Source organism: Prionailurus viverrinus, chromosome B1 (genome assembly GCF_022837055.1).
Source record: "Prionailurus viverrinus isolate Anna chromosome B1, UM_Priviv_1.0, whole genome shotgun sequence".
Lineage (NCBI taxonomy): Eukaryota > Metazoa > Chordata > Mammalia > Carnivora > Felidae > Prionailurus > Prionailurus viverrinus.
Window position 1 is genome coordinate 7,879,660 of NC_062564.1, and position 16,694 is coordinate 7,896,353.

At 43.0% G+C, this 16,694-nt stretch overlaps 1 protein-coding gene across 3 annotated transcripts in view; it reads right to left on the reverse strand.

Annotated features, from left to right (window-relative positions):
• ASB5 (ankyrin repeat and SOCS box containing 5) overlaps positions 1-15,643 on the reverse strand; it is a 57,060-nt gene extending 41,417 nt beyond the window's left edge. For all 3 annotated transcript variants that reach the window (XR_007151544.1, XM_047855821.1, XM_047855822.1), the window contains exon 1: positions 15,122-15,643. Coding sequence is in view for 2 of the 3 variants with exons in the window: in XM_047855821.1 (XP_047711777.1) it covers positions 15,122-15,317 (196 nt within the window). In the remaining variant the exon portion in view is untranslated. The remainder of the gene's footprint in view (positions 1-15,121) is intronic.
• Between the last annotated feature and the right edge of the window lie 1,051 nt (positions 15,644-16,694).

Genomic DNA, 16,694 nt, shown 5'->3' on the forward strand with positions numbered 1-16,694 from the left:
CTCGTCCTTCCTTCTCTTTCCCCGCTTGGTTACAACGTTCTGTCCCTGCCGACTGCCAGCCTGAAATTTACACAGGTCCACAAACCCATACAAGGAATGAAATGGGCAACCCGTGTTCTCTAGTCTGAGCCCCACAGCTGCTGGGGAGAAAATCTGATATGCGCCACGGACAAGGACTTAACGTAAGAACAATTTTACACATAATCCTTCTCCTCCCCATAGTTCTAGCCACAAATGGTTTTACCCCCACGAACCGTGTGTTCACGGAAGGGTCAGGCGTCGGCAGCAGCTGCGGGTTTTACGTTGACATTGAAGGGAGAGGCGTGCTGACGTCTGTGTCTGCCATGTTGAACGTACTTGGAGGAGCAGGGCTTAGAGCAGGAAGCACAGAAAGTCAGGAGTCCCAGGTGTGCTGGCCTCAACTCGAGCTTGGTGTGAGCGGGCAGCCTCACATACGCTCGGGCTGGCCAGCTCCGGTGTCCCAGGGGCCGGTCTGTCCTTGTGTGTCTGTCCAATCTGTGTCTACCCCTGGCTGTAAGGGCCACTGCTCCGTTTCACCCTTGTGCTTCCTTATCCTGACACTGACATAAACCAATCCCCCTGCCCCCTGCAATCCTTCAGCCGCCCCGGTACAAAGAAGCCACTTGCGTGATGGGCAAAAGCAAGATTAAAAAAAAAAAAAGTTTTATGTGTATCATTCCTACCACTTTGGTAACTAAAACAGACACGACAGAATTTGGGGCCCAGGCCTGAAGGGTGAAGAGCTAACATCCAGAGGTATGGTTTGCAGCACGTACTGATCTAAGTTTTACGTCAGCCAAACCCCTTCTCGTGATACCTTCTGACACTTGACAAGAGGAAGACAAGAGAGTCATCTCCTCTCAGTTATAGTTCTGACGTATGGCGTTTCGGGTGTTTTCTGTTTGTGACACACGCTTCGCGGTGCCCTAAGGAGCATCCGGTTTAAAATGAACAAAGGATGAACATTTAGTAACATTTGAAGTTTGGCTCAGAAAGTTAAAAATTTTAAGAATAAAAATGCATTCCCTGAAGGTGAAAAATCAAAGAGTAAAGAGATAGCATCCCTCACCAGAAGGGACGCGGTGTGGGTTCGTAGGCGATGATGAATAAGATACCTGAAGACAGGTACGCTGTACGGGTCAGTGAAAAAGAGACAAGGGAAAGGGTTTGTTTTGTTCAAGGAGGACAGTTAGTGGCAATCCAGGAGGTAAAAAGGAACCAGGGAAAAGGGACAGTAAGTCTGATTCAGGACAAGGAGTGGAGGGCATTACTATAGATTTCGATTCTGGACAGTATTGATTTTCTGTCTTCATTTTTCCTTGAGAATTAACTCCCAGAGCCTCTCCACGAACATATACGTAGTGTCCATATGGGTCCACACCACTGGGCGAGGCCTGACAAGAACACGCAAAAGCCTGTGTGGAAAGTGGTAACAAAATCCATGGACGTGAGTGATTGTGAATCCTCCTGCTTTCTACCTTCCTTTTTTCCTCCTTCATTTGCTCCTTCCTTCCTTGATTATTTGGGTCCCTGCCACATGCTAGGCACTTTTCTGGGCTCCGAGGATGACACGAATCTGTGTCTCCAAGAGGCTTACAGGCTGGTAACGAACCGACCCGGTGGCAAAGTCAATGTTGAATCTGTTTAGGATATCCCATGGACGGTGAGGGCGGGGGCGTGGTGGGGAGCAGCACAGGGCACTAAGGGGTTCTGTGTCTGGCCGGGATTATCTCAAAGACCCTGAAAGAGAGGCTGAAACCAGAAGCAGAGATAGTTCCGGAACAAGGACACTACTTGCTTCATACTATGAACCAAAGAAACAAAATCCCACAGAATGGTCAGGATGAGTGATGTCAGAAGCAACATCAAAATACCAGGGCTCGTGTTTTCACTTTCCTCTAACTAGATCAGGAACCTTGAGTGAGTTCCTATACACTTTCAACTGTTTCCTTCTTTGCAAAAGAAGCATTAACACCATCGACTTTGTAGAGGACAGTTATGAGGATGACAAGGGATAGAATGTATGGAAAGACTTGGTGAATTACAAGAAAAATAGACCATATTATCATCAGACGGTGTAAGACAGGTCACGCAGAGTCAAAGCTGGGAACAGAAAAGGTCAAGAGACGTGCTAACCACCCCTATTAGGTCCAATTACAGGGAATTTGAGAAAAAAGAGATTCACTTTTTTTCCATTTCTCATCTTCTCCTCCTTCTCCAACATTAACCACATAATATCTACTAGGAAAGCATCTCAATTTAAGAAAATGTGGTATATGAAACATGTATACTTACAAAATAAATAGTTTCTTTCCAAAGGAACTCCTTTAAGTGACAAGTTTACATGGTAAGACAAAATCCAGTGATTTACTAAGAGCTGTTTTGTACCCAACTTATAAAGTACAACTGTGCCCCTCTCTCTCCCTCTCTCTTTATGTATACATATACATATACATATATATACACACACACACACACACACAAGTATATATATATATTGATCGGTATATATATGTGTATATATATATACACACACACACACATATATGTGTGTGTGTGTGTGTGTGTGTGTATATATATCGATTGGTATTTTACCAAGTTTTAAAGCTTCAAAAGCACCTAGGATATGGCTATTAGGAAAAATAGCATGTGTGTTAGAATATTACAATTCTGTATTATAACATGGAACTGATGTCTATCGTCTCATGAAACAGAAGGCCAGTATCGTAGCGGTGTCATTATTCCTTAAACAGCCTATGGCAAACCAGGCTAGACTCAAGACACCTCACAAAAATGTCGGGGTCGTCAAACACTGCTTTGTTACTCAAAAACGCTGCTCTCCAGTTAGGGAAATCGCGGTTAGACATTCCATTTTGAGAAAGTTCTTTGTCCATTATCATATTCCTGCCAAATTTCAGTAGCAAGGCCTCATTTCTGATTTGAGGTTGAGGTCCACACTGGGCCATGTACACTGTAGGTCCATGCCGGGCCATGTATATTGCAGGACAGCAACTGGTCCCTCAGACCTTGCAACTAACAGCCTTCATATCCCTACGGCTTACATCACTACTTTGTTCCCAGGTTATAACGCATACAGTTTAATGGTCTCTTACTCAAGAGGCAAGACGAAATCATTATTTGTGATTTATTATTTTCTCAACAGAGGCATAGCCACCTTCAGATAACCTCTGCACTAACCTCATAAAGAAGCAAGTGTTCCAGGAAGCTCGTGGAGGGATATTTTGCAAACCTGTGCACAGGGCCCCAGACAATTTAAAATACTGATAGGCTCTGAGCTTTTTCAGTGAGTCTATGAAATAATCCTGCGTCCTTATTTCCAGTTATAATCTGCTTCGTTTTTTTAATTTTTAAAAAAAATTTTTTTTCAACGTTTACTTATTTTTTTGGGGACAGAGAGAGACAGAGCATGAATGGGGGAGGGGCAGAGAGAGAGGGAGACACAGAATCGGAAACAGGCTCCAGGCTCCAAGCCATCAGCCCAGAGCCTGACGCGGGGCTCGAACTCACGGACCGCGAGATCGTGACCTGGCTGAAGTCGGACGCTTAACCAACTGCACCACCCAGGCGCCCCTGCTTCGTTTTTTTTTTATAAAAGGGTTATTCTTCTCCCTTCTGATGAGAAAGAAAAACAAATGCTTTTTATAAGATAATGTCCAGTGAAAACCTATGTTTTGCTAGCTTCCTGGAGAGGCCGGCTGCCAGAGAGAAACAGAAAATAAAGGAAAAAAGCCGAATCCCTCCACGAACTGACTCAGCCCTTCACGGCTAGTGTTGTCATTATTGTTTTTTGTCTTCCCTTTTCAGCTGCCAGGGATTAAGAGGAAAGAAAATAAAAGGGCAAGAAAGTTTGGCAGAGAAAGTTAGTATCTGGTGCTGTGACACTTTGGAGGTGAAGCAGCTTCAGCTCCTTCCATGGCCCTCACTCCAGAAAAACAAAGAGAAATTTGTGATACGCCATTGTGCTTTTACAGCAATGCCTTTGCCGGAAAGGTGAGGTTTTCCTACAGCAGAGCCGTGAGCAGGCTGGCCCAGGAACATTCCCGTCTGAAGGATTTCTGTCAACAAGAGTTCCTTTGACAGAGGAAGATGGCAGAAGAAATGTCTGCAGGTAATTCATTTTTTTCATATTTATTCATTTTTAAGAGAGAGAGAGTGAGCGAGTGAGCGGAGGAGGGGCGGAAAGAGGCTGGGGCCAGAGGATCCAAAGTGGGTTCTGTGCTGACAGCAGTGAGTCCCATACAGGGCTCAAACTCATGAACTGTGAGGTCGTGACCAGAGCCGAAATCAAGACCCGGATGCTTAACAGACTGAGCCACCCAGGCGCCCTTCCGTTGGTTGTTCTTAAATAAACACGTGAATAAAGCCAACCACTTAAGCTTCTGAGACCATCTACCTGAAGAGCTAATGCGACGGTGGGCAGATTGCCCAAGCATTACTGTGTGCTTACAGCAACTGTTCGGCAAACACCATTTATTATCATTTCACCATGAGGCGCCCGGGTGACTCAGTTATTAAGCATCTGACTTCGGCTCAGGTCATAACCCACAGTCTGTGAGTTCAGGCCCAGCGTCAGGCTCTGTGCCGACAGCTCAGAGCCTGGAGCCTGCTTCGGATTCTGTGTCTCCCCCTCTCTCTGCCCCTCCCCTGTTCACACTGTCTCTCTCTCTCTCAAAAACAAATAAACATTAAAAAAATTTATAATTTCACTATCTTTTTTTATTGATGCCTCTCTGAGCTACTAAACTGTGGGCAGTTTTGTACCATTTTTGAAGAACTGTAAAGTAGCATACAAAGAGCTCACTGTTACAGAGTAACTATAGTCCACAACACTGTGACGAATGGTTTAAGTAATTAAAGTATATCTCATAGAAAATGTACAATAACCCTCTGAAATAAATATCATTCTGTCTGTTTTACTAATGAAGACACTGAGGCTGCAGACTTTAAACAACTTTCCTAAGATCTCACAGCTGGAAGGTGCCAGAACCATGACAGAATAATTTATGTATGGCTAAATCACTGTTATCTGTAATGGGATTTGAAACTCCATTTCCCCCTGATTTAAGGTATTTTCTTTATTCCATTAGTCTTTGCTGAGTTTCTTCAATATCCAAGGCATTGTTTTTCTTATATGCCACTGGCTGTTATTTCAAAGACCAAGTGACTTTTCGCTTAATAAAGAAATATAATTGCCTTCTCCAAAATAACAGCAGTATTTCCCTGCAGTCTTGTTATAATTTAGTATCCAAGTATTTGGCAAGAATCATGTTTGCCTCTTGAGCCTCAGGTTAATTACAAACTTCTTTTCTTTTCCTTCTAGTTAAATCCCTTGTCCTTCAAAACTCTTATTTTTTTTTTAATAATCAAAATATTTTGTTACAATGCTATAGACCCAGGTTTGTGGTCATTTGTGTGTGCTATTTAAAACGAACCTTGAAATGATTATAAAAATCTCTAATATTGCATCTAATTAATTTTCATAAATCAAAATTCCTTTAAAAAATATTATTACTTCCAATGGGCCCTAAACATCGAGCGCATTTAGACAGATTCCCCTTTCCTCCACATTCCTAGACCATCACGCCAATTAGGTATACAAGTATTTTTTCAGGACTTAATATTCTCTATACAGGAGATAGTCTCTCCAACCCAAATCACTCTTAGTTTGTTGCTTTCTTTGAGTGACTGTAAGTAGCCATAAAACTTGGCTTCTAGACTAGATTTTGCCAGATGAGCAATTTCATCATAATGGCGGAATGGAGAGAACAAAGCTCACATTTTTGTGTAGCATCCTTTTTCTTCTTGGACAGTCACTATGAAGAAATATTCATTCCTTCCCAGACTCAACAGCTGTGTGATCCTGTGGGTTTGAACTCTGAAGGAACTAGCACTTTTTCCTTTTCCTAATTCCCCATTCCGGATAGAGAGGGAAGTCAGACCCAAAGCTTCCAAATTCAGAAATTCATTTGGTGCTCCACACTGTGCTGAACGTTCTGTATTACTTGCCCTTGATGGATGATAGGAATCATCATTACTCTAGTGAATGAGGTGGTGTGGAAAACAGACGGAGCTCATCAGTCTCCTCAGTAGATCATCAGAGATGTGTTTGGTTGTTACGAAGGGGTTCCGTTCCCCCCAGACTCACAACTTACGTGCTCCTTATTGACTGCTGCTGTGGTGTGTTGGGAACTCTTTAGAATAGCTTCCTCCCACGCTTTGGTAGCAGTCGACTCTACCAACTGACAAGGAATTGCGCGGCATTATGAGGGCGCAGAGGCTCCGCGGGCCTTAACTTCCATGGCTCTCACCGTCTGTCTTCATTTAAACCAAGCTGCACACTTGATGACTGAGACTAAGCCAGCGTTTCTATTTAAGAGCATGAATGGCACTTTGGTATCACGTTTCAGTTTGTTTGTCCTCTGCCCATAGTTTAAGACTCTCAGCCTTCTGGAAAGAGTGGCTGTATTTCTGAATGTTTCTATTTTGCTCAGTAGGTAATGGTGGCATGGAAATTTTAGCTGCCCTCACGGAGACAGGATGGCTGCCTGCCACTTCCCATGCTTGCCCACATTCCTGACGCGCCCAAAATGTTTACCGTTGTTGTGATCCTTAGGAAAGAATGCTGAAAGGTTGCTCAGTTGTGACTCATTTTATGAGGGGGTTAGGTTCCCTGAAGATGAATGTGACCTACATCCTATTTTAAACAAGCAGATACCGTTTATTTGTAAACACCATTTTATCCTTTCTTGAAAGAAAAATTCCTCTGAAAGTCCACCTTCTGAAACGTCATAAAAGTAGGGCTGTCCCGTTTAGAAGAAGGGCCCCCCCCCCGGGAACCCTGTCCCTGCACGCTGACACAGCCTCTCCATCCCACAGGCTCTTCTGGAAAACTCCTAAATCTACTTAGAGGGCAGATTTTTTTTTTTTTTAATATATCTGTCCCACAGTAACTGATGGAGAATTAGAAGATTCAGAAAAAAAAAATCATTCTAATAGATGTTGTCCCCAAACCTAAATTTCACAGAGTGGACTGGTTTAATCACAGGCCACCTGGAAGGGTTGGCAATTTAATAATTTATGAGACTCTCCTTCCCTGATCTGCTATCCGGTGGGCATCTGCAGTCTTAAAAGCCAACGGTCTCCTTTGTAGCACTGCTGAGAAAAGGCTGGAAAGAATGAATGATTTGTTCTTCATGCAGCTGGTAGAGAAGAAATGCCAAAAGTTCTACGGACTCCATAAGCCAACTCTTCTTTAAAAAAAAAAAAACAACTTTGTGAGGGTGGTTTCAAATGAAGAGGCTTTCCAAATACCCCACCTGCTCTCAATGCCATGGTTCATCTATCACTGGGGACAAACCTTCCTGTCTTCTCCCTAGGTTGGAAAATGAGCTTAATGTGCTAAATTGTTGCCAGAATCCACAGAACCGCCAGAAAGCCACTCCGAAGACGTGTCCTGCTGATTCCACGAGGAGGAGGTATTTTGTCTTCTCTGAGATGGAGTTTGTGAAATACACATAGGGACGTATTAACTCATTACACCAAGGATTCTGTAAAATACTTCCGGTGGTAATTATTTCCATCCCTAGGGAACGGCTCTTTTTTGTGTAGCCTGAATCCAGTCAAGGCAGCAGAAAGCTCTTACTAGAACTATTTACGTGTGGCTGTCTGATTTGAGAAGACGTGCCTTTACTGTTCACACTGGCACCAACCGCCCCTCTATGGATCCTTATCTAACATTTACCCATCAAGCTTTGCCCCAGATGAACCGGGCTTGCTTAGTTCCACATTCTAAACGTCCTCTTTGCGCTTATCTCCAGCTTGGTGTCATCACCACTCGTGCCTGACGAGATACGGTCTGCCTCTGAAATGGACTCTCAAGTCCCACCTTCTTGATGAAGGGCCTGATAGTCTCAGGGGACTTCCTTAGAAAACACTCATTACGGAACTGAACCGTTTTTATCTTAGCAGTGTATGGATTTCTACTTACTTGCTGTTTGACTGTTCTGTATGTGCCGTTTGGCCCCACATCACCCAGTCTCCTTCTGCTCATAAGGGAAGTCATGCCGCACATGTGGTAAATACATAAATCTCTGTAGGTGCACGTACGTAATATACAGACACATGTATTCATCTATGTGCGTGTAGCAAGGACACTGGGCCGGAAATAGGCGTCCAAGTACTTATTGAACTGATTTAAATTCACAACTGTTATCAGTTATGCCAATTAACAAGAAAAAACTTACTTCATTAACTTACTATCTTCTAAAAGACAGAGTAAATTCAAAGACAGAAGGTCCAGACCTACTTTTTATTCTTCAACTGTCCTTATTATATAAAAACTATAGAACTGGTTATAACAATGCCTCCTATCAATATATGCAAAATTCATTTTGAAATTTTTTACTAAAATACCTGTTATTTTTCAAAAGCCTTAGTGGCTAAATAATAAATATACTTATTCTTGCCTAAAAACACATTCTTTTTTTTATTTAAAAAAATTTTTTTTTAACATTTATTTTTGAGACAGAGAGCGAGCATGAACAGGGGAGGGGCAGAGAGGGAGACACAGAATCTGAAACAGGCTCCAGGCTCTGAGCTGTCAGCACAGAGCCCGACACGGGGCTCGAACTCACGGACCGTGAGATCGTGACCTGAGCCGAAGTCGGACGCTTAACCGACCAAGCCACCCAGGCGCCCCAAAAACACATTCTTTTAACAATAAAACTTCGGGCTTTTAGGTAAAAATTTAGGCAAGACACATGTGAGTCAGAAATAATAATAATAATAATAATAATAATAATAATAATAATAATAGACTGAAAGATGAAACAGTGAATGGGGGAGTGAAATTGGGGAATTTGGATGGTTTTGAGCATTAAAAATAAGGATACATGCACGATTATGGGAGAGAAAATGCGTGCTGTTAGTACAACTTTATGTAACTGACGTGTCCCAGGCAGAACTATTCTTATCCCTACGCTCTTGCCTCTTTGCTCCCCAAGCTCTTCTTTAGCCTTGTAAAATAGCACATCCCACGTTTTTAAACTACTCGGTTATCAATCCGTCTCCCAGTAGACTACACACACCTTTAGGAAAGGGACCGTGGTGTGTTCGTACAGTTTGTCCTTAATGCCTAGCCCAGTAAACACGGTAAGTAATAAAGGAGCAAGTAATCGAATGACCTAAGGAAGGGAGAGGGAAACAAAAGGTACGAGAAGAATATTCCTAGGAAAACCAACCCCTCGCGAAGTTATGAGTAGGCCAAGTTCTTTAATTCCAAAATTCCATTCATTTCTCCAAATACAGAGGAAGAGCAAAGATACTAACATTAAAAACACGACACTCTTTGTGAACCTGGAACTTTGTTCCCAGATTCCGTTTTTAATTCACAGTATTATAATGGTCTCTTCCCAGAAAAGTGCTCTGACATTTCCAAAAAATAGTAGAGCTTGGGCAAAATGAAAATTGCTTCAAATTTTTTTGTAGCACTTTTGATTATAATGTCGTGTCTTTTGTCACAGATAACAGTTCTATTGATTCAAGTTATTCTTACCTGGAGCTCCATCTAAGTATAGAAAATGTGCCCAAAGCTGTCACATCTTCACGGTATTTTTACACCTTTATATAATGCACACCATGAAAGAAGTCATCCTACAGATTTGCCTCTTGAAATTTTTCACTGCTGAGATTCTGAGGAAGTTCCTAACATAACTAACCCCACACACAATCCACACGGCAGCACCGAAAACTACATAGAACAAGTTGCTCCTTGAGTACAGGTAAGATGAACATTACTGCTGCTCGAGTTGTTGGCATCTGACGTATAGTTAAATTCCTAAAGCTGTTTTTAAACCTGGGATGGACTTTTGATGGAGGAAAACAGGACATTACATTGCATAAAATTCTAGCTGCGTTTCCTACCCAGCTGACGTTGTTCTCCAAGATTCCCGGCACTTTTGCCATTTGGCCTTTGGTAGCACATGGACACTGGAGCCTATTTTCAACAATAGATACGTCAAAAAAAAAAAAGGGGGGGGGGGTTGCATGCTTAATGGTCACCCTAAAACCAAATTCACGAAATCATAAGAACACAAAGCAGTCCCTGAAGAGTCTGCATGTCATGAGACTGTGTTCCAAGCAGCCTCACAGGGAGACATTACTTTCGTGAATTTTTCCACAGTGCAAAATCCGGTCCGTGGCTTTGCACGCTCAGCAGCCCGATCTATCAGCAAAGCTGGAGGAAATGTACACGCCGGAGGCGGGCTTAGAACTCAAAGAGCACAAAACGCTAAAGACTGCCGTCAAGATCCAAATATGTTAATTTACAACAAGAAGCAGAGTGTCAGAGCACAACACCCGTGGGGGCAAGCCAGCTTATTCTCTTTCTGTAGACACACCTCCCGGAAGAGCCAGATCATAATGGCAAGGTCACTTGGTGATGAAAAAATGGAACAGAAGTCTTACGTAACTCAAATGGAAGGCCAGGATTCAGATTCCAGTTCCACCACTTCCTGATTTACCCTGATGTCTCACAGGAGGGAGCAGTGACCCCGCAGACTCACCTAGCAGCGAGGGGTCCACCCCCCACCCCCCACCCCTGCAGTGACTTTGGCTAGGAACTGCAGGCTCACCTCCGTGGCTCATCAGTCCCTCTGCTGAATGACAGACGTTTCCTTTAGATGTGTCCATGTCTAACTCTGGGAGACAAACAGTTACCCTAAAGGAACCTCTGCCCTCTCTGCCAGTGCCATTTAAAGGTGTCATCGGATTCGTTTCTTTTTTCTTCTTATTTATTTGTATCATCATTCTTCTTTTCTGTTCACGCCACCACCACCAGGCAAGTCTGGCCCCACATCTCCCCAAGGCAGGAGCCTAACTGGCTTACGTCCCTCAAGCCTGTCTCATTGTCCAACTCCAAAGATCGCTACTACATGCACACGTACCTGAGGTTAAGGTTCTATACATGTGTTTTCCCATTTCCCCCTTTCACTCATAGTAGAAACTCCCAGTGAATCCTAGTGCCTTCAAAGTTAAGCTTGAACTGCTTAACCTGCCATTCACATTCTTTTGTATCTGTGGGGCCCCTGGGTGGCTCAGTCAGTTAAGGGTCTGACTCTTGATTTCTGCTCAGGTCATGGTCTCATGGTTTGCAAGTCTGAACCCCACATCAGGCTCTGTGCTGATGGTGCAGAGCCTGCTTGGGATTCTCTCTCTCTCTCTCTCTCTCTCTCTCTCTCCCCCCCCCTTCTCTCTGCCCCTTGACCCCCCCATTCTCTCTCTCTCTCAAATAAATAAATTTTTTAAAAATTTTTAAAAAATTATTTCATATCTGTGCCCAATTTATTATCACTTTCCTACTATATGAACCTTGGCTCTAGTTAAATCTACTGTTTCTTAATATTCTATGAGCACCCCTAATCCATGTTTCCGCTTGCTCCTGGGGTCAACTCAACATCAGCCTCCTCAATTAGAATAAACTACCAGCAGGTGGAGAAAATACATCTTGCATTTTTTTAAGTTTACTTATTTTGAGAGAGAGAGAGAGAGAATGTGTGCACACAAGTAGGGGTAGGGGCGGAGAGGGAGAGAGAATCCCAAGAAGGCTCCATGCTGTCAGCACAGAGCCTCACACAGGGCTTGATCCCACGAACTGTGAGATCACGACCTGAGCCAAAAGTAAGAGTTGGATGCTTAATTGACTGAGCCACCCAGGCGCCCCACATTTTGCCTTTTTTACATCTTGCTTTCTCAGTGCCTTGCTACCAAAGGTGTTCAAAAACAGCTGCTTAGAACTGGCCCTATCCGCTAGTAGGTAAAACCTCTGAACTTTCTTCAGAGCCTAAGATAGAATGTGAAAAGTATTACCCTTAACGGAAGAGAGATGCCGTCTCTTGACGTGTCCTTGGGGCATTCGTTAGTAGTTCATGGCTTCTTCTAGGCCTTTGGAGTGATTTTGTAATATCACTGTGCTCCCCCACACCCTCATTGGCTGTCTGTATTGTTTAATACCATAGCTGAAAACATCTTTCAACTCCTGTTATCCTCACTGTTAGTCTCAAAGTATAGGGCTAGCTTTAAAAATAGACTAGTCGTCTCGTATTTTAGAAATTGCAACCAGGACATTTAACAGCTACAATGATACGGGGGTGGCTATATAGAAAAGTACAATAAATAGGTCCCTTCAATGCGATGGCGGAGTTGATAAAAGTCTTCAGTACAAAAGATGAAGAGGCAGATTTGTAAATTTCATTGGCATCGCAAAGAGATCAAGAAGGAAATAATCTTAAGCTATTTCATCTGCCATTGAGCCTTCGGCATTCTCGTTGTGTAATCATACCCTGGTCCCAAGCCTGACTGGAAAGTACTTGAAGAAAAAAACTCTACCCTGCATTGCTCAAATACAATGAGCTGATTTGCAACAGCATCTAGTAAGACACAAGTTTTTTACTTCATACCAAAGTACTATGGCTCGTGGGGAGGACATCCAGAATGTTGTCAACAGAGTCCTCTGTGGTTGTGAAAGACATGAAAATACATACATCATCTCGTGTTTCATGGAATTTGGCAACTCTCCGTCAGAAATGTTGGGGAACAATCTGGCTAAGTCTTGAAAGTAGGAATGAGAAGCCTAATTCAAAGTGGAATGAAGGTGATAATCTTTCCTAGGCAGGAGGAAATTGCTAGATGAAATGAAGATAATTAAGCTTTATTAGTTAATTATAAAAATACAAACAAAATGAAAATAGTCTGATTGTAGGAAATAAAAGGAAGAGCTATCTTAAAATGGAGAAATAAATAATTTCCTAGGCAAAGAAAAATTAACTCTTAGAGGTAGGAGATCAAGAGTTAAAAAAAAAAAAAGTTCATTAGGTACCTGCCTATCCTCCTAATATTACAATAAAATTGGAGACGAATTATGCTTGCACTGAATAAAAATTATAATGATATATTCTATTGTTTATAGATTAATACAAGATATGAGAAAGAAGAATTTTGTTAAATCGACATAATATTAAAACAACACAAAGCACAATTTTTCGAAACCTTATGTTTCCAATTAATATTCCCAGGAAAAGATTTTCTATTAATGAGTGTTGATTTCTTTCTTTTTTTAAAAAAAGTTTATTCATTTTTGAGAGAGGGAGAGAGAGAAGGAAGAAGGACAGAGAGAATGCCAAGCAGGCTCCGTGCTGTCAGAACTCACAGACCGTGAGATTGTGACCTGAGCTGAAATCAAGAGTTGGACGCTTAACTGACTGAGCCACCCAGGCGCCCCTCTTTCTTTCTTTTTTAGGGACATGATCCTAGAGTTCTAACAGATCTTCACGCAGGCTCATAAAACTAGACGGGAACATGGAAGGCTGGTCCTATATTCCTGTGACCTTCTGGCATAAGCACACTGAGATCGCATTAAAGAGGAGACAATTGTCTCCACTTATTTATGACTATGGACAAAAAGGAGCTACCATAGCTTTTTCTACACATCTACACTTTTTGTCACTCCACAAAAAGTGTAGATGTTTAGCCAATATTTCACATTATGTTATGTTCGGCAATTCTCCTAAGAGGTAGACAAGATTTGACTAGGAAGTAATGGGCTACAGGCTGCCATGAGAAGAACTTTTATCACCTTACGATCGTGTATGATCGATTTAATCTTGTATCTAAAAATGCGGTTTGTGTTTTCAAATCTAGTTTCCTATGTTTGCTGCTTTCTAAACAAAATATTCCGTTTACCAACACAGCGTGCGCCACATTTAAATAGTTACAGCCGGTCCAAAGCTGGGCTGCTGGGCAAGGAATTACGTGCTGCCTGTTCCCTCTGGAGCCCATCTTCTTGTGTGAGTTTCATACTGGCGTTTAGATTTTCCACACTTTGAACTGAGTACATAAATTTCTCACTTTGCATAAGAACACTCTTTCCCGGGAAAAAAAAGACTTCGTATCCATCTCACATACCAAAAAAGATTTTCTACCTTTATTCAGCTTTCCACGTACCTACAGAGTAACCTCGATTCTAAAATGAAGTATTCCACAAATGGAAAAGGTAGAAAAGCAGATTTTAAGAAGGCAGACTTTCCATTCTAAGTGCTCTTTTTTAAAAAACTACGTTTTCTCATTCCTTGATGGTACATTTGGATTCTGAAAATCTGAAAATTTAAGCTACTTCAGAGGTATCTGGGGTCTAAAGTGTGCATACTTGCTTGATGATGTTCAAACCAGAAATTAATCAAAAGGCTGTAAGGAAATTAAAATGTCACCCCGAAGCTCCCCATAACAACTGTTTTACTGTATAGGGTATCAGTTCAATAGAATAGAAATGGTTTTACAACCTTTAAATTTAGTCTATGGTTAGAATGACTTTCTTGTCTGGTCTCATACTTCAGTTTCTTCCTGAGAAACATGGGTAGACGTCCTTGGCTACACACACAAAAATTTGTTAATTCATGTTCCTATCCCCTTATAATCAAGTTTCTACACCCTGGGGCAAAGCAATGACAGCTCCTTCCAGAAAAACACACGCCGTAAACCCTAGTATTCCGCAGGCCGTGTTTTATTTTCTAATCTTGGCAAAATAAACGCTGTGAAAAACAAATACAACCTTCACCTTTCTCTTTTTCACAATCGACTAAAGAGTTGATTTAAAAATCTTAAAAATCCGGGGACGTGTTAAAGGACAACTGAAGTACGATCGGTAATGGAAGCCTCTAGAATTACAGCGCGGCCAATGCAATGTTTAAGGTTTTCAAGAGTTGGGTTTTTTTTCTTTTTTCTTTTTTTTTAACAGAGAAATATATCCTCCATGGTAGGTTTCCACTAATCTCTCTGGCCAGGATGCCCCGATTGTATGAACCCAGGCCTTTGCACGGCAAAATGATTTTCTTTCTCCTGGAGCCGTGAGGTTAAGGAATGTTTTTGTAAGGGGTCTCGGGGGGTGGGGTGGGGGGGGGGGGGGGACGTTAACGACACAGTGGGCTTTGAAGCGGCCCCTAAAGCAAACACGCGAGGTTTCCTTGGGGCTGCGGCTGGAGCATAACTAGCCTCCGCTCCAGGCGGCAGAGCGTTATCGTAAACATACCTTGGCCTTGGGTGACTCCATAAAACTCAGCTGCTATCCTGGCCGCTTCCTTGCGGTTGCCTTTGACGATGTAGAAGTGGCTGAGGATGGCGAGGCTGATCTTCACAAAGAGCTTGAAGCAGAAGAGCGAAAGTATGGTGAAGTAGACATTGGAGAGCTGCTGCGCAAACGGCCGGCTCTCTTCTAACAGCGACATGGCCGCACCTGAACCCTGCGGGGCCGTCCGCGGCGCTGCGAGTCTCAACCGTGCCCGGCTCTCCTCCGGATGCTCCCGAACAGCTGGTCCTGGGGAAGGAAAGCGTCAGCTGGTCACGATGCCCCGAGCTCAAAATATTTATACCGTCCGTAAAAGTCCTCCGCACACTGCGATTGGCCTGACGCTGCTCGGTGGAAGCCAGGGCATGCACCACGTGCTCCGCCCGCTCGCCCGGCTCCTGACTTTCCGTGCTCCGCGTGGCACGACCCCCCGCCGCCCTGCTCCGGATTTCAAAACCCAGGCCCCGAAATCCGCTTGCAGATGATTTCCTTTTTCGGCGTCGAATGGTCACGAACGCTCCGAAGACTTCGCGCGTGCGGTGCCCGTTGTTAACGTAGACGATTTTCATCATAGGAAGATGAAATTGAGTCCGTGAATTCCAGGCCGTGGCTGCGTGAGCTCAAGGACTCCTCATCAATTAGCTAACCATGTCGCTTTCACTGTATCAGAAAAAAATTTTTTTCTTACAAATGGACAGATTGGAAGGCCATCGAGTCATAATTTTAGACTGTTCATTCGTCTTGAGAACACTTTTTAAGCACCTACTTAGGTGTCAGATATTTTGCTGGACGCTGGGGAGACAAAGAAGAATGTAATGATGGGGCCATAAGGATCAGTAGTCTAGAGGAGCACAGGGGTAGGGGATAAATATCACATCACGGGAGCCCAAAGAGGAAGGGCCTGAGCCTCCTAGGGAAGAGTCAGAAGAGACTTCTTGGAGGAGGTGGCATATGAAGAGACCTATCAGATAAACATAAGCGTTTTATATAGTCCGAAAACAAGCAAAACCACATAGGCCTGTCTTTTTTTTTTTTTTTTTAGGCCTGTAATCTTTAACCCTAACTTGAGTTAATTTGTGAATGATTGCAAGTAGCTCTAAGGGCATTCTTAGGCAAGCTATATTTTTGAAAGACAAATAGAATAAATTATTAAGAAGAATAATGTAGAGTGGCGACCTTTTGACACCTAAGTCAAAAAGAAAACACCAAAATAAAAAATGACACATTACACAGGGAGTTTATTCATCCTTAAAAAAAATTATTTATTCTGAGAGAGAGAGAAAGAGAGAGAGTGAGTGAGCACGACTGGGAAGGGGCAGAGAGGGAGAGAGAATCCTAAGCACGCTCTGAGCTGTCAGCAGTAGCCCATCTGGGGGCTCCATCTGGGGGCTCCGACTCGTGAACGGTGAGATCGTGACCCGAGCCGAAATCAAGAGTCAGATGCTTACCTGCATGAACCATATGGGCGCCCCTATTCATACACTTTTATGACCAGGTTTGGTCATTGTTCAGTGTTGTATGCGTCCCGATCCTTCTG